Source organism: Octopus sinensis, linkage group LG8 (assembly GCF_006345805.1).
Source record: "Octopus sinensis linkage group LG8, ASM634580v1, whole genome shotgun sequence".
Classification (NCBI taxonomy): Eukaryota; Metazoa; Mollusca; class Cephalopoda; order Octopoda; family Octopodidae; genus Octopus; species Octopus sinensis.
Genome location: NC_043004.1, coordinates 38,737,851 through 38,762,850, shown reverse-complemented (window position 1 = coordinate 38,762,850; position 25,000 = coordinate 38,737,851). Strand labels below are relative to the sequence as shown.

Here is a 25,000-nt window from a genome sequence, read left to right as displayed (position 1 = left end):
AAGCGGAAAGTGTAACCTCTCGAAAGAGCTGTTCTTCCCTCCTGCTCCAGAGCGTCGGCTGCGGGGTCATTCCGAAAAGCTCTACCTGCGACGATTTCATCTCAATCGAAAGAGAGGAGCTTTCTCCGTCCGGGTTGCGGATCCGTGGAACAGCTGCCAGACGAGATGGTGAAGATGCCGACGACCGCTTTGTTCAAAGTCTCCCTTGACCTCAAGTGGCCTGAACTCTTTACATGAACACCACCCTGTACTTAACTCCATGTCCCCCTACATGGCCTTGCTATTTGCTTTTGGGCCAAATTAACTAACTAACTAACTAACTAACTAAAAGATTTCAGACAACAGACACTAAAATAATAATAATAATATAGCTGAAGTGATGAACGAGTATATAGTGCGTGTGTTTATTTGGCAAAAAATGACCATTCCGAAATATAGCAACTATATTTGTTATAAAAGCAGTAAATTCTGCGTCAAATCACATTTTATTTCCTATCTTATTGGTTATCGTGCTACTCTGATACGATACCCAGGCATTGTTATATTATGTACACCAAGACACAAGCACGCATCTACAAGCTAACGCACGCATGAACACACGATGGCCAAACGCTCATAAAATTTTAATCAACGCTATGCTATCATAAAAAGTAACTGCGCAATGAGGGGCATTAGAATTGGACACAAAGGAATATCTTCGCGAAGCGATTTTGTTAATCACACAGTCACTCCTCTGTGCATTTCTAGTGACTTAGTGAGTTTTCGTTACATGTTATCCTCGATAAATATTTAAGACCGTAATGTAAGGCGACACATGTACTGCACTTAATAGTACAGTAGAAAATTATGTTCCACTAATGGATATTTGGAATGGAATCGGTCTGAAACTAATAGGAGGTATTACGGCTATGTATAGGTAACATTTGTATTTAGACCGTAGGAACATTTTAAAATACAGTGGAACTTCGGTTTACGGAATTAATTCATTCCTAAAAGCCGTTCATTACTCGAAATGCTCGTAATCCGAAACTATCTTTCTCATACAAAATTCAAGAACAGCCACGGTGAACTCGACCAGGTATGTGCACTGAGCAAAAGCTTCACAGCAACTGATACTCCCAGCTTATCGTCAAACGTTGTTGGTTTGCGTGTGCCTTGCTTGAAACACGGTTCGTCACCCGAGACGATTTATGTTCGAAATATTCTTCGTAAACCGATTTGTTCATGAAAAGAAGCGTTCTTAGACCGAGGTTCCACTGTATATATAATCAGAATAGGAGTATGTGCTGTCTCAAGTAACATGATCCTTCCTTTGTGGATACTAAAATACATCAATAACTTTATTGGAAACGAGTAACCATGTCATGACTTAGGAACCATGAATACCTCTGTCTAGCGCGTAGAAGATAACTCATATATGATTGAATTTCAGAAGTTACAGATATATATTCTCCATCATGATACTTGAGAATAGTGGTGGTTATGGTGATTGAGGTCGATGGTGTTGCGATAGTGAAGATGGTTATAATTATGGTGAATGCAGTGGTTATGATGGTGATGTGATGATGACAGAGATAGTGGTATTGTTGGCAGTAGTAGTGATGATAGAGTTGCGTTTATTGATAAATAATGGTAGTGAAAATTGATTTAAATAATGTTTTTTCTAAATTCTTACAATTCTAGATATGAATTCGTGTGATTCAGAAAGGCATTACTTTACTACATTATCTTCAAACGCTACTCTGATTTTAGAATTATTCAATAGGCGTCCTAAAGCAAAAATCAGAAACTAGATAAAATAAAACGGAACTTGTTATAAAATTATCTACTCTTTCTTTGGCAAGGCGAATGATTACGCTTCCTTCGATTCTACATAATTCACTTACTGGACAGATTTAACTTTGATTACTTTGAATTTGTGTGACCTTCAGAAAGGTACTACTTTCCTACAGTATCTTCTGCTTTTAGAATTCTACACTAGGCATCCTAAAACAAGAATCAGAATCTTGATAAGATAAAACAGGACTTGTTTAAAAAATTATCTACTCTATATATGGCAAGACGAATAATTTCGCTTCCTTCCTTCGATTCTGCATAATTTTATTTGTGGTCAGGTTGACCTTTGATTACTTTCTAATAAAATACAAATAAAAAAAAAGAATATATTCAGGCAAAGACATATCAACAACCTTTTTTGTTTAAATTTCCAGACAGTATATATTTTGGTACGTTATCAGTTACTGATTAAATTTGAAAACGAAGATTTGTTAATATTTTTGCTCTTAGCGATTATGTAAGCGAGCAGTAAAACAAAATAAAACATACAAAGACACATAGACACATACAGTCAGAAACACACAGACTTTCACAAACACACAAACGTAACTCATGAATTGAAAGAAAACCATCATCTTTTCATCATCATTATACCATCTGGCTTTCAATGTATACAACAATAATCGATCGATCACAAGTTATTCTCTCTCTCTCTCTTTCTCATACAGATACTCAAACACACACACACACACATACACACGCGCGCAAGCATTGTTTTAATATTTGAATGAATATATTTTATACTCGCTACAGGCGAACAGACTGATATACTGCTATGCCTAGTATACATAGCATTTTTTATAAGTACTTCTGCGCAGCTTGGAATCTTTACTGGACGAACATAAGTAGACACACGTGATATAACCCCAAGAACCAGTCTAAACTAGTTCAACACTTCTCGTGCTCGTTTAGTTCTTTAACCACAGGTTATATTAAACAGATCATCTTATTCATAATTTATGCTTACATATATTTGTTTCAGCAGTATATATATATATATTAAAATTGGTATGATATAGAGAAGACTAGCATGACCCCTGCGCAATGATGACACGCAAATTCGTGAAGCGTTCAATATTTTTAGGCGCAAACGTGGGTGTGTTGTAAGAAGCTTGCTTCTCAAGCACATGGTTCTATACTCAGCCCCACTGCTTGTTACTTTGGGCAAGTGTCTTCTACTATAGCCTCGGGCCGACCAAAGCCTTGTGGAGAGATTTGGTAGACGGAAACTGAAAGAAGCCCGTCCTATATATATGTGTGTATATATGTATATATATATATATATATGTATATATATACATATATATATATATATATATATATATATATAATATATATATATATATATACATATGTATATATATATATATATATATATATATATATATATATATATATATATATATATATATATATATAATATATATATATATATATGAAAAAACAAGTCAAAATAGAAAATGCTAAAATAATTTTATAAAGAACATTTCAGTACCGGTTTCGGTCATTTTGAGACCTTTTCAACTGTAACGATTAAATAATTAAATTTAGAAAAATTAAAAGAAAAGTTTTTTTAAAGGAATATTTGTATAGTGTTCAAATATAAGTGGCATTCTGCCTTTCTCTGTCTCCCTTGTTTGCACTTGTGTGTTCGAGGCCGTTGTGAATATATATATATATATATATATATATACATGTTTGTGCCTTGAATTCGGTTATTTTTTCGAACACGAATCCACTCCTCTACTAAGTTTAGTTTTATGCAAGATATAATAAACAACCTGTTGAGAAGAACAAGCGTGTATGGGTGATAACATCTGCACACGTTATTCCACATTTCAGAAACTATTTGCACAATTAACATTAATGCTAGTGATTTACAAGAGATAATTTCCACAACGCACCTTTCTAAATATTTTCATTACTCCCTGCCCAAACTGCTCAAACTAGTAAACATTCATTTTTGCTGAATGGACTATTTTGAGAAAGCTACACTTAATGATGCAAGCTAATCTGAGTAAAACGTCATTTGCTACCATTTTCTCGTGTAACAAAGAAATAATTTCCCCTTAAGCATGAAAGTCAAATTTTATGCAAATTAAATTCTGAAATTCAACAGAACGTCGACAGTTTTCTCCAAGAGTTGCTAACATTTGCTGCTAGGTATTTCTTTTCTCTCTCCATCCAAGAGAGATCTTGTGTACGTCATTCTATACATCTTATTTTACCTGAAATATCTGAATTCATGTCCTTTACTTAATAAGTGAAAATAGGTCTCAGAAGATTTCTTAGAGTTTATACTTATTTGTATTTAGAGAGAGAGAGAGAGAATTGGGATCTTTTCGGTTTGAACGGCAGTTTTTTTACATAATTTCTACGTAACTAAAAATTTTTTAACTTCGTATACTAGTAGAAGAAAAGACATCACAATATAATCAACTAGCATTAAACAGCAAAATGAACTCGAGAAGGAAGAAGGAAGTCAAGAAGGTTGAAAGGCACTGTTGACGTCGGTGGAATTCAAACTTAAATTATAAAAAGTTTGAAGAAATGCCGCTGAGCAATTTGTTCGACGCGTTTACGATTCTATCTCCTCACCAATCTTCGGGAGACAGATAAGAAAATAAAATAAAAGACGTGTTAACATATAGGCGCAGGTGTGGCTGTGTGGTAAGTAGCTTGCTAACCAGCCACATGGTCCGGGTTCAGTCCCACTGCGTGGCATCTTGGGCAAGTGTCTTCTGCTATAGCCCCGGGCCGACTAATGCCTTGTGAGTGGATTTGGTAGACGAAACTGAATGAAGCCTGTCGTATATATATATATATATATATATATATATATATATATATATATATATATATATATATATATATATATATATGTGTGTGTGTGTGTGTGTGTGTGTGTTTGTATGTCTGTGTTTGTCCCCCTAGCATTGCTTGACAACCGATGCTGGTGTGTTTGCGTCCCCGTCACTAAGCGGTTCGGCAAAAGAGACCGATAGAATACGTACTGAGCTTACAAAGAATAAGTCTTGGGGTCGATTTGCTCGACTAAAGGCGGTGCTCCAGCATGGCCGCAGTCAAATGATTGAAACAAGTAAAAGAGTAAAGAGTATATGTACGAGTTTGAAAATTTGACTTCCCTTATGTTTATGAGAAATTCTTTTAAAATGTCATACAAAAAAATGTCAGAGCACGTAATTTTCAGTTTGTGGTTTTATCAAATATAACACTGTTCCACATGCATATGTTCATACATATATACACATACACGTGTACGTGTGCTCGCAGAGCGTGTTTGTATGTTTATGTGTATGAGTTTTGATGCGCGTAGGGAGCATACAACTAATCGCGTGAGTATTGATCTACTTTTAGTTCAATTAAAATAAGATAACGAAAATATTATACGAAATTTTTGATATCCGAATGTAGGTTAGTTTGTCACTCAAGTGCGTATGGAAGCCGAATTTCTGTATATTTATACGTGTCTAAGTGTACTTATACAAAAAAAGCGATCATTCTCAAAACTCAAATAAGATATATTTTGAACATCGGCTTTCTTAAAAATAAAATTTAAATTACTACATTATTGCAGTATTAGTATAAAAGTAGAAGATAGCATATAAAGCATGCACACACAAACACACACAAACGCACACACGGCACTTACGCAAACACACGAGCACAGATTCACACACACATAAACACAGCCTTTGTCTTGTCCTGATCATTATGCCTTGTATGTTATGTTTGCATTGCACATAGTTCTGATTACGATATCATGCCTCGTGTTTTATATAACAGCGTGATGATATCTTCAAACATTTATTTATGATGCTATTAACATTATCTATATTATTCTTAGATGCCTGGCACTGGCTTTCACATCTAGCTTACTTGATTGCACTCATCTCCCTCTTTACGAATCAAGAATTTCATGATGTTTCTTTTTCCTGTACAAAAAAAAATTATACTTCATAATAAGAGTAACTATATGGGTATTTTGTCCAAAGCAGTTGTCTTTGACCATCTATATTGGTAACTCCTTGTAGTTTTCTGGTTATGGCCGTAATGATGTTCAGATGATATGCTTACGTCGATTCATCTGATGAAATTTTGCAAATTTCCGAGTGTGTGTTGGTATTCCTCCGTCAAGGAGTTCTTACCAAGAAGTGTCTTTCCATGTCTCATCATGCTAAAACTCACATATGTGTGACTTAGTCCGTGGATGCACTTTGACACTTAGAGGCTAGTAAGCGCCGTCGAAGTTACATGACGCAATATCCAGAGGATTTTCAACTGAAATTAAACACCTGCCAGTTTGTCCTCGTTTTATATAACTGTTGAAAGAACTTCTTCTTGTTAGAGCTAAAGATCATTCCCCCGAATCTTATCTTGTGTCCATGGAGAAACCAAAATGTTGTTGAGTCGTCCACCCCATCCATATGCATATTCAACCTTGTTTTAAAGAACAAGCATTCTTCTTGTAAATAATTATAATATTCTACTTCTATAAATTCAGTTTGTTTCTTTCCATAGCACATATTGTTTGAACTTGTGTTTACTTGTGATGGGCATCAACAAAATTACACAAATATCTCGCAACTTTCCATTGTAGAATCGTAGCATTCATGTGCAAATTGAGAGGGTACAAACATTTATCAACATGATTTCGCTTCTTTGCGCATGTAATGTTATATAATCTTCAAGAAAATATCACCCAGAGGAGAAAGTTTTTTATTGATATTTGAGATACATACAACTTGTGCATATGATGAAAGGCAACGTTAAAATTCTTATAAAGAAAATTTGCTTGAACTTAGAATTATGTGGTGCTGTATATTTAATATATATGAAATTCCAAATCCAAAGAATAGAGTGACATAAACTATATATAATATTATAATAGATCTGAAGATAGTGTTTAATGGCGAGTGGTAAAGGAAGTCTCATAAATGTTCTGGACATTGGCTTTTTAAAAAAGAGAAAACTTAAATTAAGAAACGTAGAAAGAGAACTGAATATAATAAAGATGGAAATGAATTGGGTGGCGATGAGGAGACAAGGAAGTACATAATAAAATCATTAAAGCAGTTCTCTGCATTCGGTCCTTTCTTGATATAAATATTATAAATATACCAAGTAAATGGTGATATCAGACACTACATACATTCATACATTCATGCATACTTACGTATATACTGTGTACCTGTGTAAGTGTGTGTATGTATGTATATATATATATGTATATATATATATATATATATATATATATATATAATATATATATATATATATATATATACATATATATATGTATGTATGTATGTAGCTATGTATGCATGTATGTATGTATGTCAGGTCACTTTCGAGTGCAACTGGTAACATGTAACCCAGTACTACTTGTTGCATGGTCGGGTCGTCGGCGACTAAACCGGCAACCCCACCAAGGTTGGTGAGGAGGGTGTTTATTGGTCACTCTGCGGGATGGAAAACAAAGCCCGTCAAAGGGCGGAGGAACTCTTGAGAGTCAACGACCATCCAATAAATGTCTTAAAGCTGTATCATGCGCGGGGACATATAAATAATCGGATTGAATACCCGATCGCGCAGTTAAACCATTGGGAGTGAAGGACTCCTAGCCTTTGTCAGGGCATCCTTCTAGGAGAAGGCAACTCAGATAACTGGGATAACTCCGACATAAAACCTGCGGCTCAGTGGTTACCGATGACGTTGACTTGTTCTTCTTTTCGGATTATGGCTGCTGTTGCTTAGTGAGTGGGATTGACTCAGTGCACAGCCTTTCCTCACTTAAAAAAATATCTTCTTGAACAGGCATTGCACGATAACAACATTGATTAAGCTTCGTGCAATGGCCATACTCGATAACGAGGGGGAAGCCACCATGTATGTATGATATACAAGATATATAGGCGCAGACATGGCTATGTGGTAAGAAGGCGGCCGAGGCTGACTCTGCCTGTCATCCTTTCGGGGTCGATAAATTAAGTACCAGTTACGCACTGGGGTCGATGTAATCGGCTTAACTCCTTTGTCTGTCCTTGTTTGTCCCCTCTTTGTTTAGCCCCTTGTGGGCAATAAAGAAAAAATAAGGTGGCTTTTCAACCACATGTTTTTTGCGTTCAGTTACAGTGCGGCATTACAGACCTGATATGACCAAAGACCTATCAGTAGATTTGGTAGACCGAAAATCAAGGAAGCTTGTCGTATACCTATGTGTTTAAATATGTATGTGCGTGCTTTTGTGTTTCTCAACCCATCTCTTCGCAACCAGTGTTGATTTATGTACGACCAATAGAATAAGTAGCAGGTTTAACAAGATAAAGTACTGGCGTTGATTTCATCGACGAAAACATTTGAAGGCGGTGCCATTGCATGACTAGAGTTCAATACCTGAAACAAAGGAAGAATGAAATACAAGAGGTATAATGCATCTCAGCGTGGAAATATGTGCGAATTTATACACAGTAAATCAAAAGTCATCATTACATAAAGCAGAATTTCATCATTGAGTGAGATCTGAAGCTCCTTTTCTTTAAGCTTCTGAGCTCCCTTTTCTATTAGGTTCTTCAAGGCGATTTTGAAGTTCGTGTTAAAAAGGGGAAAATGAGAAACTCTAGGTTAATTTATATGCACACATGTGGGTTTGTGTGTTTGTGAGTGCGTTTGTGTGTCTGTGTGTGTGTGTGTGTGTGTGTGTGTAGGTGAGTGACTTGGTCGTTAGCCATTGCATTCACGATCATATTATTCTCAATTTCTTGCTTTGCATTCTTGAGGAAAGCACTAGAAATCGACTTGTTCTAGTCAACCCTTTTGGTAAAAAGTTAGTAATCCTAGTAGGCGCAGGAGTGGCTGTGTGGTAAGTAGCTTGCTTACCAACCACATGGTTCCGGGTTCAGTCCCACTGCGTGGCATCTTGGGCAGGTGTCTTCTGGTATAGCCCCGGGCCGACCAATGCCTTGTGAGTGGATTTGGTAGACGGAAACTGAAAGAAGCCTGTCGTATATATGTATATATATATGTGTGTGTGTGTTTGTGTTTGTCCCCCAAGCATTGCTTGACAACCGATGCTGGTGTGTTTACGTCCCCGTCACTTAGCGGTTCGGCAAAAGAGACCGATAGAATAAGTACTGGGCTTACAAAGAATAAGTCCCGTGGTCGATTTGCTCGACTAAAGGCGGTGCTCCAGCATAGCCGCAGTCGAATGACTGAAACAAGTAAAAGAGAGTAAAAAGAGAGTAATCCTGTGATGGACCGGCGTCCAATTCAGGAGTGCCATATATACGCCACAAAATCCCGTAAGCCATCCTTATGAGGCTATATACGTGTACGTGTGCGTGGGTGCATGTATGCGTACAAATATATGCAAGCCTATTTCATATCAATGTGATGGCTCATTGCTCAGTGGTTAGAGCTTCGGGCTCAAAATCATGAAGTAGTGAGTTCGATGCTCGGACAGCGCTCTGTGTTGAGTTCTTGAGCTTTGTTTCACGTTGCTCCAGTTCACACAACTGCAGAAATGAGTTGCGACGTCACAGGCGCCAAGATGTTATAGCCTTTAACCTTTCCCTGGGATAACATCGGTGGCCTGGATAGTTGAGGCTGGTATGCATAGGCGACGGTTGGTCATCCATAAACAACTTTGGAGGAGAACTTTCTAGGTGCAATCCCATGGTCATTCATGACCGATAGAGCAGGTGGGGCTTTTTTCACAGCAAATGCTAATGACTGAAACAAGTAAAAGATAAAGAGAAAGTAATATAACGATTTCAATCACGTACTACACACACACACACACACACACAGCCTTTGTCTTGTTCTGATCATTATGCTTTGTATGTTATGTTTGCATTGTACATAGTTCTGATTACGATATCATGCCTCGTGTGTTATATTACAGCGTGATGATATTTTCAAACATTTATTTATGATGCTGTTGACATTATCTATATTGAAGAAGTCTTCCTTATTTTTTTTTACTATGTGATATATACTATAGTTTAAAATTCTCTCCTCTTTTCTAATTTCAGATAAATTTTTTTTTGAGAATAATAATAAGAAAATACGGACATCAAAATAAGCAGAAATCAGCGCAATGGAGAAAGACGCTGGTACTGTGTCAGTAGATGTGAACCAATCAGCGGCGACGTACGAATCCCTGGTTACGCCATCGGCAGCAACGTATGAATCACTGATAACACCCGATCGTGTTGAACGACCCGATCACATTCCGGTATTTGCTGAAGACGAAGACGGATATTACCGAGGCAAAAACAAATTCAACGCACACAAAAAATATGTACCCAAGATATCGTACAGACATTTTTCCCTGCCCTTTCGTCGACGGGAACTTGTCGTCCTCTGTTCAGGATGTCTACTCATGTGTATTGCACTCACGCTGATAATCACCGGAGCCATTCGAGTGCACGGCTGTAGTTGTCCGGTAGGGGGAGCCATTGCATATCTAATCACGGTATTGTAGTTGCCCATGTGAGTCAGATAGCTATCTTTGGTTGGATGAATGGAGAATTGGTTGTTTGATATGATGGTAGCCGGTGGAAATGACATGAAACTTTGTTTCGCCATTTGCTAAGCCCTGTGTCAGTGTGTACTAATATTTTAGTAAATTTCCGTTACATATTTAGTTCATTTTGCTGTTTAATGCTAGTTGATTATATTGTGATGTGTCTTTTTTTTCATTGCTTGTTACTAAATATTATTTTCCGAGTTGCTGATAGTACTGCCACCACCACCACGACCACCACCACTACTACTACTACTACTACTACTACTACTACTACTACTACTACTACTACTACTACTACTGTTAAAATGATATTGTATATATATATATATATATATATATATATATATGAATTGGATGTGTGTGTGTGTCGGTGTGTATCAGTCGGTGTGCATTGCTGCGTATCGGTGTGTATGAGTGTATGTGTGTAAGTGTATGTGTGTGTGTGAGTGTATGTGTGTGTGTGAGTGTATGTGTGTGTGTGTGAGTGTATGTGTGTGTGTGAGTGTATGTGTGTATGTGTATGCGTGTGTATGCGTATGTCTATGTATATTTCCAAAGAGCAGAACGGCAATCTCAGTTAATAACTGTTTCGATAAGAGGATTTAAGATGCTGATCCCATATATTCCCGAATATCAAGGACACGCGCACAAACACACACACGCACACACACACACGCACACTCACACACACACATGCACGCCAACATACACACACTCACTCAAACACCCACATACACACACACACACACATATATTACTGAAAGAAATTCCAACTTTGATTTTCGCGTTTTATTTACAATCTTACAATAATATAATATAATATAATATAATATAATATAATATAATATAATATAATATAATATAATATAATATGATATGATATAATATAATATAATATAATATAATATAATTCAATGAACTCAGTGAAGGCACATGGCTCAGTGGTTAGAGCGTCGAGCTTACGATCGTGAGGTTGTGCGTTCGATTCTCGGACCGGGCTGCGTGTTGTGTTCTTGAACAAGACACTTTATTTCACGTTGCTTCAGTTCACTCAGCTGTAGAAATGAGTTGTGATGTCACTGGTGCCAAGCTGCATCGGTCTTTGCCTTTCCCTTGGATAACATCAGTGGCATGGAGAGGAGAGGCTGGTATGCATGGGCGACTGCTGGTCTTCCATAAAAAACCTTGCCCGGACTTGTGCCTCGGAGGGTAACTTTCTAGGTGCAATCCCATGGTCATTCATGACCGAAGGGGGTCTCCTCCTCCTCTAATTCAATGAACTTATACAATACTAAATGTCCATCCTGTTTGAACTAGTACTTTGATGCATTAAACGATGCAATCTTCAGGCTCGTGTAGTAGTAATGACAGTTAGCCATCTCACTTCAGTTATGAATTGTAAAGCATAACGGTCACCACTACTACATGAACCTGAAGATTGCATAGTTTAATGCATGAAAGTACTAGTTCAATCAGAACGGATATTTAATATTCTATAAGTTCATTGAATTATATTATCTTATACTATATCATCATAAGATTGTAAATGAAATGTAAAAATCAGACAAGGCTGGAATTTCTTTGAGTAATATATTATTCTATACTAAGGCGGCGATGTAGCAGAAACGTTAGCACGCTGGGCGGATTGCTTAGCGGTATTTCGTCTGTCTTATGTTCTGATGTCAAGTTCCGCCGAGGTCGACTTTGCCTTTCATCCCTTCGGGGTCGATAAATTAAGGTACTAATTGCGTACTGGTGTCGATGTAATTGACTGGCCCCACTCCCCAAAAATTTCAGGTCTTCTCCCTAGAATAGAAAAGAATATATTATTCTATACATAACCATGTACACCCGTGTATATATATATATATATATATAATATATATATATATATATATATATATATATATATACACGTGCCCATGTGGATACGAATATCTTTGTATGTACATCTTTTTCTTGAAGGATTTCATGAAATGTTTCGGCGGAAGTGATATGTCCTCCTATTCTGAAGACGACATTCATTTGATACCATTAAGGAATCTTCGGAATCTAACAGGTGAGTTAAATTATCATTGAACCTTAGTCATACAAAGTTTATGATGATGACATGATGACATGATTTTTTTTTTTTGAAACATAGACAGTTAGTAGTTTATTTTGAATAGTGAACATTTCTACGAATGTAGAAATGCTGTGTGAAATAGTCTATGTTCAACCAGATGATGCTGCCTGACAAGGAATATTAATATCAATACGACTTCCCCCATGTTTTTAGTGCTACAGAGGGAGGAAATGATTTCTGAAGATGTTATGTGGACTTTCTGGAATATATCATCTTAAAGCATACTGCTCATTCCGATCAGCAAAACATTTGTTTAGTTTTATATATTATACTTTCTCTAGAGTGTAACATTGTATATTTCTTTATAACAGCTCTGTTTGTTTATTGAAGGATCATGAAGATATTTTTAAATCTCTACTACGACATTAGCTGCATATAATATTTTCCCTAGTTTCTGGATCTTGAATATGACAATATTTCCCACCCTGTGTGGATTGGCGCATGCGATGACCATTCAAGCAATATGCGGGTCGATCACCATCTGCAGAAAAAAAGTAACGTTTGGATGCAGTGACCTAGGGCGGTGATTAGAAATTCTGTAAGAGAATCAACTATTCTAAAACACTAAAGATTCTAGCGAGTTATCGAAAAGCCACTAGCAAAAGGTTCTTCCTGGAAAGAGGGAAAAGATTGAAAGGAGACATAGCTATATCTGAAGAGGTTGTGGTTTGTAAAAGTGAATATGGATTGATTAAGAAGTGGGCATGTGCCAAGTGTTCGGGATTACAAAGTTGAGTTTTGATATGAAACAAAATTGCAACATTAATATCTAACAAGTTAGCAACACGTCCTGGCATCTCAAGGTAGACAACTACAAATAGCAGTTTCAAACAATATTTCATGGCATGTCATATTTAGTACGCTTAAAGCATGGCATGTGTTCCATGTTCCGGGTATATAATAATTAGAATTTTACTTTGAAATGAATTGCAAGTCTTGCATCCAGTACAATATAAATGTATATTGAATGTGTGTGTAGGTTAATTGTGAATAAGATTATCATGTCTCAAGAAGTGAACGAACGCTAAATTTATTACATAAATCGCACAATATTACATGTAATATCGAATAAATGGTGTTCGTTCACCGAGGCATACAAAGCTAGCATTGATTTTACTTCCCTTTACATTGTTTAAAATATTGCATATATTTGTCCATGTTTCTCCGTTTTTAACTCTTTAAATATATTCATCTGTTCGAATAAATCATACTTCCGGATATTTGTATGAAAGATGTATGAACGATACATAAAAATGATATACAGCAAATTTAATTCATAGCAAAATATTATCCAGGAAATATCTACTTGAATACATTAATCAAATTCTTATTTCTTTGTCTCTTTGTTAATTTTGTGTTACAATTTGTGACCGATAGCGTCGTGATTTCCAACGGGTGCATGTGAATGCATTTGGAAGAATTGTCAGCCATTCATTTTCCTGTGCTCTTTTTCTGCAGGACTTACTTGTCTTCACTAGAATTGTTAACTTCTTCCTCTCGTCGTTTTACTTCTAGATTTCAGTAAGGTCCGTCACAAACAATGTACCCCAGGTTTTGTGCGTTCATGTTAACCCTAAGCGTAATTTCTCTCTGTCCCATATCTTTCAAACGAATTGGAAGTCACTTTAGAGCGCACATCCCGCTCTGCATACTGAACAGGTTCTTCGAGATCCTCTAATCTGACATTCAGTGTAGTTGAGCTAGCCAGTGGAGACGTCATCGTTAGATCTGAGTGGCGAGGCTGAGTGTCTGGACGCTGTCAACAACCCCATTGTTTGTGAAAAGATTTTTAAGCCTGATATCTAGGTTTCGTTTCAGGATCCGTGAAGCTGGAAAACGATAATGTCTCTACAATGCGGGAGAGATCTTCGTGAAACGAACGAAGAAGACCTAAACTGGTTGCCTTTGCTCTCTATTATTTATTTTAACTATTTCTTCTAACAAAAGAAGTCATATCAATTTCAAAGCATTTTAAGTAGAATAGGCATTAAGGCACAGATATATGCTTCCAAAGACTTTTCAGATACACTTTCTGGAGCCACGTAGGCAAGGGTCTCTCCAACATTAGGAAGTACTCTTTGCCGCATGTTACAGCAGATTCTATCCACAGTGTATCCTAATACACAGTGACCATGTAGTTGTCCATCAACGCGTGGAACTGCTCCTTATTTCTAGCGCAAGCACAGAGGTTTCTGTGATTAATAGCTTCTCTTGGCTAATTTAATGACCTTTATTAGACTGCTGTTCAATAATGGTGCTTTGGCGATTGGAAGATGGTCAATGATTTTACTCGGCCCTTCAGCAAGCAGTCCACAGTGTCTAGTGGATTTTCCAAAATATTATTTTCCGTGTGTCAGTCCAGAATAGTGATTGATCTATTTTTCCATCTGATTTAATTTTTTTTATGATCGAAACCTGGCATTCTTTACAGTGCTGGCGTCATATTCATTGTTGTGCGAGCTAAGTTGAGCTAATGACCTATTTGACTCCTAAATAGATTCTAAGAGTAAACATCGAATGAGTCAAATGAGGACCGATTGTCTTCAGTTAGCTGTAGCCAGTAGCCATTTGTACTGGCTCTGATTATTTTCTGAGCTTCGGTTGTTACTGTTATTAGCATCTACATGATTATTTGTGATATGACAGAGAAAAACTTACTTCAACTCGCTTCAAAGCAGTCATTTGAAATCCACGCGCGAACACGCGGCCCACACACAGCCATTCTTACATTTCCCTTCCAATTTCGAACCTCAAAATCTGAACAAGATTTTCCTACCATCATCATGTTAGAAGCTACTTTGCTCTCGAAGGAAATTCGTTAGCATCATGGCCTTATCTTCACCCATACATATTCATATGCCTTAATCAAAGTGAAAAGATGAAAATATAGGAAACGAAATGATTCTGTATGTATGTGGATGTATAAACATACATACACACACACACATACACACACATACGCACGCACGAACGCACTCACTCACGCGGTGTGGGAGTATGTATTTCCTTTGCACCAATGAAACAATTTATCACTGTTCTTATAACTAAAGTTACAATTGCCGTTACTATCATTATTATTATTTCTAAATAATTATCACGAAACTACAGATAATATTTGGTGTTACTTTGCTTCAGTGTTATTTATTTTTTACATTAATCTTAATCTTATTTCGGCCAGAGTTCTTTCGTCACACTCCTGTGACCGCATCAGTGGTCCTTTGTTTTCTTCTTACTTATTTGTGTCTCTCCTTACTAACCGTCAGCCATTTTGTATTTTTATTGGCTAAACTGGCAAAATGACCATTCCGAAATATAACAATATCTGTTTCAACACACGACTTCACATAAAAAATCTTGCACAACAAATATTTAAACGTAAAAATAATAATTGCTGTTTTATTTCTTGTACTAGGTAGCACGCTAATGGACTTCAACTATGCCCTGGAAAAGCCATGTAAACAGTCTTCCACAGGCGGAGTGAACGGCAGCATGGAGGGAGATTCCAGTTATGCAGTAGACGGAGATTTTAAAACCTGTTCACGAACTGGTAATGCACTGATAACCTATGACATTTTTTGTCCTCTACAGTAAATCTTATACGTCGTTAGAGAGATTCAAATTAATAGAAGAATACAATAAGTGCATATCTTTCCGAAATTCATCCACGCTGATGTCCACACATGCATGAGCGCACACACATAAACACACACAGACGCACGCACAAATACGCACGCACGCACGCACACATATACAAATACACATGTACACACATATACATATATATTTACATGCCAAAGTGCGTGTGTGATTGAATCAACATCATCGTGTTTATCATCATCATCATCATCATCAACATCATCGTCGTCTTCATCTTCGTCAATACCATTATCATTTCGATAGTGCATGCTAATTTAGTTAGTAGTTATTTTATCTGGATGTTTGGTGACAAGTCTCTTAAAATCTGAAGTCTTTCGTAGGATTCTTGCAGGAATTATTATTATTGCTACTGCTATTATTATTATTGAGTGAGAGAGCAGTGCATGCCATCAAAGTGACACCTGGGTAAAATATACGAAGCCCAGTATACCCATCATGAATACCCGTCTGATAAGGGTACACCAGGCACATGCATCACAACCACGTGTGCGCGACATGGTGATCTCATAAAGATAACAGCACATGACCTTGCAGGTGGGGCCCAGTTAGAATTTTCTTCTGGTCGAGTAGCACATCCCGCTCAAAAGGTTCTTGAATAAAGATTGTTTAAGGATATTGAACGAACTACCCATGTTTCCAAAGGTGAATTATCCAAACCTCCAAGAATTCCTTTCAGCACACGATTATGATGCTCCCCAACTACTTCAGTAGTTTTATTTTTATATCGTGCTTTCGCTTCACTACCGAACGCAGCTCTGTGTGCCTTGGGTATGTGTCGTGGTTAGTTGCGATGCCCTTATAGTTACTGTATTGAAAGTGTTTTCGGTAGGATGTGTGCAGTGCCCAATAGTGCAATTTTCTGTATGTTATATATATTTGTAAGCCCTGGTGGTTTTGTTATGTATTTGTCTGGACATTTTTTATCATACCGAATGCGCCTACTATGATAGGAATTGTTTCTGGTTTTAGATTCCACATTCGAGTTCTTATTGTTATTATTATTACTATTATTATTATTATTATTATTATTATTATAATTATTATTATTATTGTTGTTGTTGTTGTTGTTGTTATTATTATCATTATCAATGGAAACGTCTTTTAATGTTGTGCGTAATATTTATTCTAGGTTTATATTAACCTGTAGATTGGCAGGAATATAATGATTTTTGAGGTATCAAGGTATTTTGATCAAATTTGCCCGTCTTTGACGAATATCATCAGCTTTTGTTGAATATCGTGAATCCACTTAATTTAGGTTTATTGTTAAAATTTATTCTAATCAATATACGATTATTGCAATACAATATATTGATATTATGTACAGTAGTTTATCTGTATGGTAATCATTCGTTAATGAGATTTCGGAAGTAAATTGGGATGATTTATATGGTCTCCCATAACAAGTTATTCAAGCTGAAAATATCTAATAAGCTATTGAATTACTAGTTTATGTGTTCAAATATTTTGTAGGCGTTTTCTTTTAGTTTGTATACGATAACTCTGCCCCCACGCTAAAACTTGACGTGTGATCAAGATCTCCGCTTCCAAATCCCTTGGTTACAGTTTCGACCACATTAAAGTTTCTTCAGCTGCAAGGGAATTCGTAGAGATTTGTGTATTTATTTGCTATGAGAAATAAAAATACAACGCTTCGGTTATTTGACAATCTACTGAGAAAGGGAACACAAACACACACACACACACACACATACACACACACATATATATATATATATATATATATATATACATATATGTATATGTGCATGTGTGTGCGTGTGTGTATTTACCATCATAACTATAACAATATATATAGTAATGATATATATTCACCGATTTCAAGCGACATTTATATATAAGCAATTTGACAGAAAGATATTGGGCTAACCCTAGTCAGAAACGAACCCATATATCAACGCTTACATTGCTACATGCGCATCCAATTGAGCCAAATGCTCAGCCATCAATTTTAGCCAAATTTTACGGGTATATACTTCAACTGTCTAATACTACATATAATATTTATAAACAAACCACAGTCGCTTTCTCTCCGTAACTTACGAAGCCCTCTATCTTGTTTGTAATTATTATATATACATATATATATATATATATATATATATATATATTATATATATATATATATATATATATATATATATATATATACATACATACATACATACATACATACATACATACATACATACATACATACATACATAATGAAACACTTCGGTCTTGAATGACCATGGAATTGCACCTAGAAAGTTTCCCTCTGAGGCACAACTTCGGGTAAGTTTGTCTATGGAAGACCACCAGTCGTCCATGCATAGCAGCCTCCACTCTCCACGACAACGATGTTATGTAAGGCAAATGCAAAGGCTAGTACAGCTTGGAACAGTGACGTCACAACTCATTTCTATAGCTAAGTGAACTGGAGCAACGGGAAATAAAGTGTCTTGCCCAAGAACACAGCACACAGCCCGGTCCAAGAATCGAACTCACTACCTCATAGTTGTGAGCCCATTGCACACACATGTGTGTGTGATGATAGACATAGATAGGCAGAGAGACAGATAGATCAATCGATCGATCGATAGATAGATAGGTAGATAGATAGATAGATAGATAGATAGATAGATAGATAGATAGAGAGAGAGAGAGAGAGAGAGAGAGAGAGATAGAGAGAGAGAGATAGCTGAGTCAATATTAATGGGTGGATGTTATTGAACGTAGACTGCAAATCAGAGTATTTTGAGATGTGTATGAAGGCTCAAAGTATTAGATGTTCTTTTGTTCTTTTGTCGAAGATAAAATGTTTCCATTTGTTTTTGAGTCATAATAGAGGCAAAATGTTGGAGAACGCCAAGGAGAACTCGTGGGTTACCGGAATCTCTGAATGTTGTTAACAAAGTTCAAGAAAGGTGTACGATTTCTTTTATCTTTGCCTTATATCTATCCTGCCTTATGAGCCAACTTGTCTAGACGATAGCCATTATGACTAAGCGATAAATGTGAAAGTTATGTTCTTCAGCTGCCATATTTATTGTGAATTGTAAATCCGACATTTTCTTCAGTCATTTCCAACTGGAAGTGATAAGCAGATATTGGTGCACTATGTTTCAGTTATGCAAGGGCTTTCTATTTAAATATAGGTTTTAAATGTTTGTAGTTAAACCTACATTTCTGACATTTTTCCATGGTTTGTCAGCTGGAAATGGATAAATGTAATATGTTCGATATATAGTGAAATTATTATTTTAACATAGACATTAGTCTAACAAGTCTTTTACGAAATGTGACCCATGTATTTTGCCGTGGTGTACTAAATCTGCGTGAAATATCATTTAATTTCATATGATAAATGACACATATCACAAAATTTATTAGCTGACACATACCACAAAAGGAGCACCTACTTTTTGAACAAGTCAGAATACGGACAAGATAATATTGACGAGTATTTACGTTGAATGTTATTTGCCTTTAATTTCCGTAGATGTAATTTCTAAACAGATATTTGAGTCGCGAAGCAGAGGTTACATACTACGAAAGCATTCTAAAGATTTGTCAATCCGTGTCTGGTATTGGATTTCATTGATTGCGAAAGTATGACTGACAAATTTGACGCCTGCGTGATTTGAAATCACAAAAGAAAATGTTTAATTAGTATAGTTTCTGATACTTTCTCACTTTAAAATCTGTGTACAGTGTATTGGAAAGCTCGATTTATATCTTCCATCTTCAGATGAGTATGTGAAGTGTAGCAGCACAATGAAGAACTTAACGAAAGCGATAACCATCCAACTCTCTAAGGTCTAATCTTACTGATTAAAGGGTGATATATAAACAGTAGTTGAATATTTTGAAACTTCTCTCTCTCTCTCTTTTTCACTCTCTCTTGCTCGTTCTATCTCGCTTTATCTTCCCCGAGCTTTTTCCTCTCTCGCACTTTATCTCCCTAGGTCTTTTTGGTTCTACCGCACACTTCTCTCATACAATTCTCTCATTATAGAATGTCTTCCTACAAGAGTTAAAATATTTTCAATGAAACTTATTTTGAATACGACGTAAGTGCCTTAACTCCCTCCACACCCCCACAACCCCCCAAAACAGGAGTGATTATATATATTAACGTGGACATTCAATTATAACAATAAAGATTCCTCATAAAAATCTTATTTGGCTATCTCTTCACAAAATCACATGTTTCTATAAGATTCTACGTTGGTATCATATATTTGTGAACATTGATAATATAAAATACAAATATCATATATTTTCTTTTATTTTTAATGCAAGCCAGTGGAGGGAACAGTTTCGTTTACTCAAGAATATAAGAATAAAATAATACAATAGTAAAGTTATTTTCATGAATCAACAAAATGCAACTAGCGTTAGAAAACAGTAATCAGTTATCCAATATTTCACGAATGACTTAGTATGGATTAGGTTGCTAAATGTATTAGATTGTTTATCTTCGTCGAAACACATTTTTCATAGCAGTGATAATGCCAAATAATTTAATCAAGTCCCACTGTTTTCTGTTATAGTTTCTTATTACCTGTTCATTGAAGAAATTGAGTTTATCATAAATAAAACTGATACTCAGTACCTTAAAATGTTTTTTAAAATCACTTCTATTTTTATATTTAATGCATTATTTTCATGAGTTTTTATTCCTGCATAGAATCACTAAGTATGATTAATTTAATATTGGACTGAGACGGTCGCTCATATCAAATTATTCAGCAATTTATAACACTGTCATATTATTAACTTGGACTATAATATTTTTATGCGTCCTGAAGGTTTTTTTCATAGGCTGCAGAGAAAAGCGAATATCTGCAATGAACTAAAGGGAAAACATCATTAGTAAATCTGCCTGGAGATATACGTGAATCATATAATTCTTTTCCTTCATAAAAAGGAGACGTGTTAGGTGCAGTTAAGCATATCCTATACAACGGCGAGCCAATATATATTGAGACTAATATAATCAGATTACAATCACCAGGAAATTGAATTCTGTTTCATTAAATTGCAATTTCTGTTCGATGTCAAGAAGTTGTTAGGAGCAAACGCATCGGTTTTAACTCATTTTATCTCGAAGATTCTTTCAATTACTTTCTTGTTTAAAGATTTCATATTCAATTATCTATGTTTATACTAAATACAAAAATGATGGGTGTGTATAATTGAGTGTATATATGTCAATGTATGACTGTATAGGTGAATATATGTATGTATATACATACATGCATGCACAGACGCGTACACACACACACATATATATATATATATATATATATATATACATACATACAAAAGATACGCCTAGAAGATTATGTACGACTCTCACCAATTTTTCCTTATTTTTCCTCTTCCTTCCTTCTCTTTCCCTCTCTGTCTCTCTGTTTCTCCCTTTTTTCTCTCCGTCTCTCTCACTCTCTCGATCTACTCCCTTAGTTCTTCCTTTTCTCTCTTTATCTCTCTTTTGTCTCTCTCTCCCCAGCGTTCCTCTGTCCCTCTGATTTCATTTCTTCTCTCTCGTATTCCTCAATCCCATTTTTCCCTCCCTCTTATCTCTCACTCTCTTTTGCTTTCCTTCCTCACCTCCCTTGTACCTTACTTCTGTCTCTCTCTCTCTGTCTCTCTTTCTCTCTACCTCACATTCTGTGATCCCTCCCTCTCATTATTTGGTCCCTCTACCTTCTTCAACTCCTCTCCTCCTTTACTATGTGATCGCTGTTCAGTTTATGCATTGAAGTCCTTATTCGATTTGACCGCCTTTGGGGTCAGTCGCAGATGTTCTGGTTTGTTTCGCCAGCCGGTCAGTTAAGATTTTTCCATTTCCTTTTTCCTTGTACTAGCTTACTACACTGTCTGATAGCTGAAACACCATGTTTGGTTTATTTTATTTTTGTTGTAATTGTATAATTATTTTCCTTTGGTTGTTTAGCCGAAAGGCTTTTGTCCTTTGTATATGTACAAATCTATCCTTTACGTTGCTTTCGTCCGTTAGTCGAAAGACACTTTCTGTTTTCTTATTTCCTTGTGTTTTTATAGGTACATTCGTTTGCCTTGCTTACGGGCGTAATGCCTTCAGCTTAAGCCCTTGGGCCAACTGTTTTCGAGTCACATCGGAGAAGCCTGGGCGAAACTACGTGGACATTCCAGACTCCGACTGAAGAAGCAATTGGCTGCGAATGATCCGCGTATCTCGTTTTGTCCCGTGTGCCGTTGTGCTATCGTCCTTTGCCCGCTTGTTATATTTTGATGATTTCCGTTTGTTTTGTTTTTTATCTTATATATATAGTAGCTTGCTAACCAACCACATGGTTCCGGGTTCAGTCCCACTGCGTGGCATCTTGGGCAAGTGTCTTCTGCTATAGCCCCGGGCCGACCAATGCCTTGTGAGTGGATTTGGTAGACGGAAACTGAAAGAAGCCTGTCGTATATATGTATATATATATAAGTGTGTGTGTATATGTTTGTGTGTCTGTGTTTGTCCCCCTAGCATTGCTTGACAACCGATGCTGGTGTGTTTACGTCCCCGTAACTTAGCGGTTCGGCAAAAAGAGACCGATTGAATAAGTACAGGGCTTACAAAGAATAAGTCCCGGGGTCGATTTGCTCGACTAAATGCGGTGCTCCAGCATGACCGCAGTCAAATGACTGAAACAAGTAAAAGAGTAAAAGATATATATATATATATATATATATATATATATATATATAGGCGCAGGCGTGCCTGTGTGGTAAGAGGCTTGCTTCCTAAACACATGGTTCGGTGTTCAGTCCCACTGAGTGGCTCCTTGGGCAAGTGTCTTCTACTATAGCATCGGGCCGACCAACGCCTTGTGAGTGTATTTGGTAAAGGGAAACTGAAGGAAGCCGGTCGTATACATATACATACATTTCTGTGGTTGCATAATGTGTTTGTCCCCGTAATCTAGCGCTTCGGCATAAGCGACCGATAGAATGAGTACCAGGCTTACAAAGTCGAAGCTTACAAAGTCGAAGCTTACAAAGTCTAAGGTTAGATTTCTCTGACTGAAAAGTGATGCTCGAGCATGGCCACAGTCAAATTGACATAATAAGGTGGTTACCTATCAGAATCGGTGGCTACCTGGCAAAATACTTAGCAACGTTTTTTCCGTCAATACTCTCTGGGTTCAAATTCTTTCGAAGTCGACATTACCTTTCATCTTTTTGGAGTCGATAAAATAAGTAGCAGATGAAAGCTGGGGATGATGTAATCGACTTGCTCCATCTTTGAAATCATTATTGCCAGAATTTGAAATCATTATTAAAATAACATGAAAAGACGCTTCTCGAGAGGAGAGCTTATGACACAACATATATTTTCAACATACGTGATCGTATACATACGCATTCACTCTCTCTCCCTCTCTCCTTCTCTGTTTCCCTTTCCTTCACTCCCTCTCTCTTTCACACACTCTCTCTTTTTCTCTCTCTCCAGTTCCTTCTCTCCCTCTCTCTTCCCCCCCCTCTCTCTCTCTCTCAAACACACTGAGTCACTCATACACACACACACACTCACACTGAGTCGCTGAGACACATATATACATTTATGGATGTTCACACACACACACACACACACGTAAATATCCATAAATAACAATAAGTTAATGTACAGGTGCAACACATCTACTTCGACACACTTGTACCAACAGTTATACTCACTCTTTCTATTTTATCTCTTTGTTTTATTGCGTTACTTTATTTCCCTCACAGACAATCATTTTATGAACGTCACGTACATGATCAACACCCACAGCTAGTGTGTGCTACAGATGTAGATATATAAAGCAATAAAATTTGTGTTTAGATTCAGTCACACAGCGTGTAAATAAACGCGTCTTACTTGAATATACAGCCATTAATGATGTGTCATTAACAATCAACTATACATACATAGAGTTCCAATTTAAAATCTATTGCAAGCATGCAACTGTGATTAGCTATGGCTTTCTAACATCAATTCAGTAACTGTTTTAAGTGTCTATGTATATAGACACTATGTATATAGACGCCAGGGGACGTAGGAAACCTTTAGATGCTCACACTTTTTGACTTAGCATAAGGATGTAACAACTGGTGGGGGGAAAGAGCTGAGTGCTGCACCAGAACACGGCTCTAACTCATTTTTAGTTGAGAGGAGTGGAGTAACGTAAAATGAAGTGGCTTGCTCAAGAACACAAAACGGCGCCTATACCAATAAACGAACCCACGGCATTATAATCGTGAGTCCAGTGTTCTTATTACTGGGCTATGAATCTTCACACTCCCTCTTTGATAAATCATATATTGTGACAAGTAGTTTCAATCTATCTTGGAAATGCATTTACACCGTGTATTACTTAGCTCTCTTTCTCTGGATTTACACACAAACTTATACGCTCGATCATATGCACATACATATCCACAGAAATACACACGTTTCGTGTACATTCACTCATTTATAAGCATATGCACTGAAAAAAATAATTTCTCACCAAACTGATATTTCCCCAAAAAATTATCATGTGCCCAATTACTTTACTTCTCACTTCTCTTTCTTATATCTAAAATACGTACTCTAGCATATTATTCGTAAAAATTTAAGCATACACAGATATACACACAAATATATAAATAGAAATTATCCAAACACTTCATGAAGTTACATTTAGCAGACTGAAAAAAATCACCTGATTAAGCAGATTTTCTATGCAGAAATTTATCTGGAAAAGGATTCCATTTTTCATGCTTTTTTTATAGCTTAAACTTTGCAGAATATGGCAGAATGACAGGAGTTT

At 36.5% G+C, this 25,000-nt stretch overlaps 1 protein-coding gene and 1 pseudogene across 1 annotated transcript in view; both read left to right on the top strand.

The window, feature by feature from the left end:
- The window catches only part of LOC115215166, a 286,101-nt gene that overhangs the window by 242,552 nt on the left and 18,549 nt on the right, over positions 1 to 25,000 (top strand). Inside the window, exons 4-6 of the mRNA XM_029784343.2 lie at positions 9,891 to 10,303; positions 12,353 to 12,446; positions 15,925 to 16,059. Of these exons, the coding sequence (XP_029640203.1) occupies positions 9,956 to 10,303; positions 12,353 to 12,446; positions 15,925 to 16,059 (577 nt within the window). The 5' untranslated portion in view covers positions 9,891 to 9,955. The remainder of the gene's footprint in view (positions 1 to 9,890; positions 10,304 to 12,352; positions 12,447 to 15,924; positions 16,060 to 25,000) is intronic.
- On the top strand, positions 2,804 to 2,918 carry LOC115215272 (annotated as a pseudogene).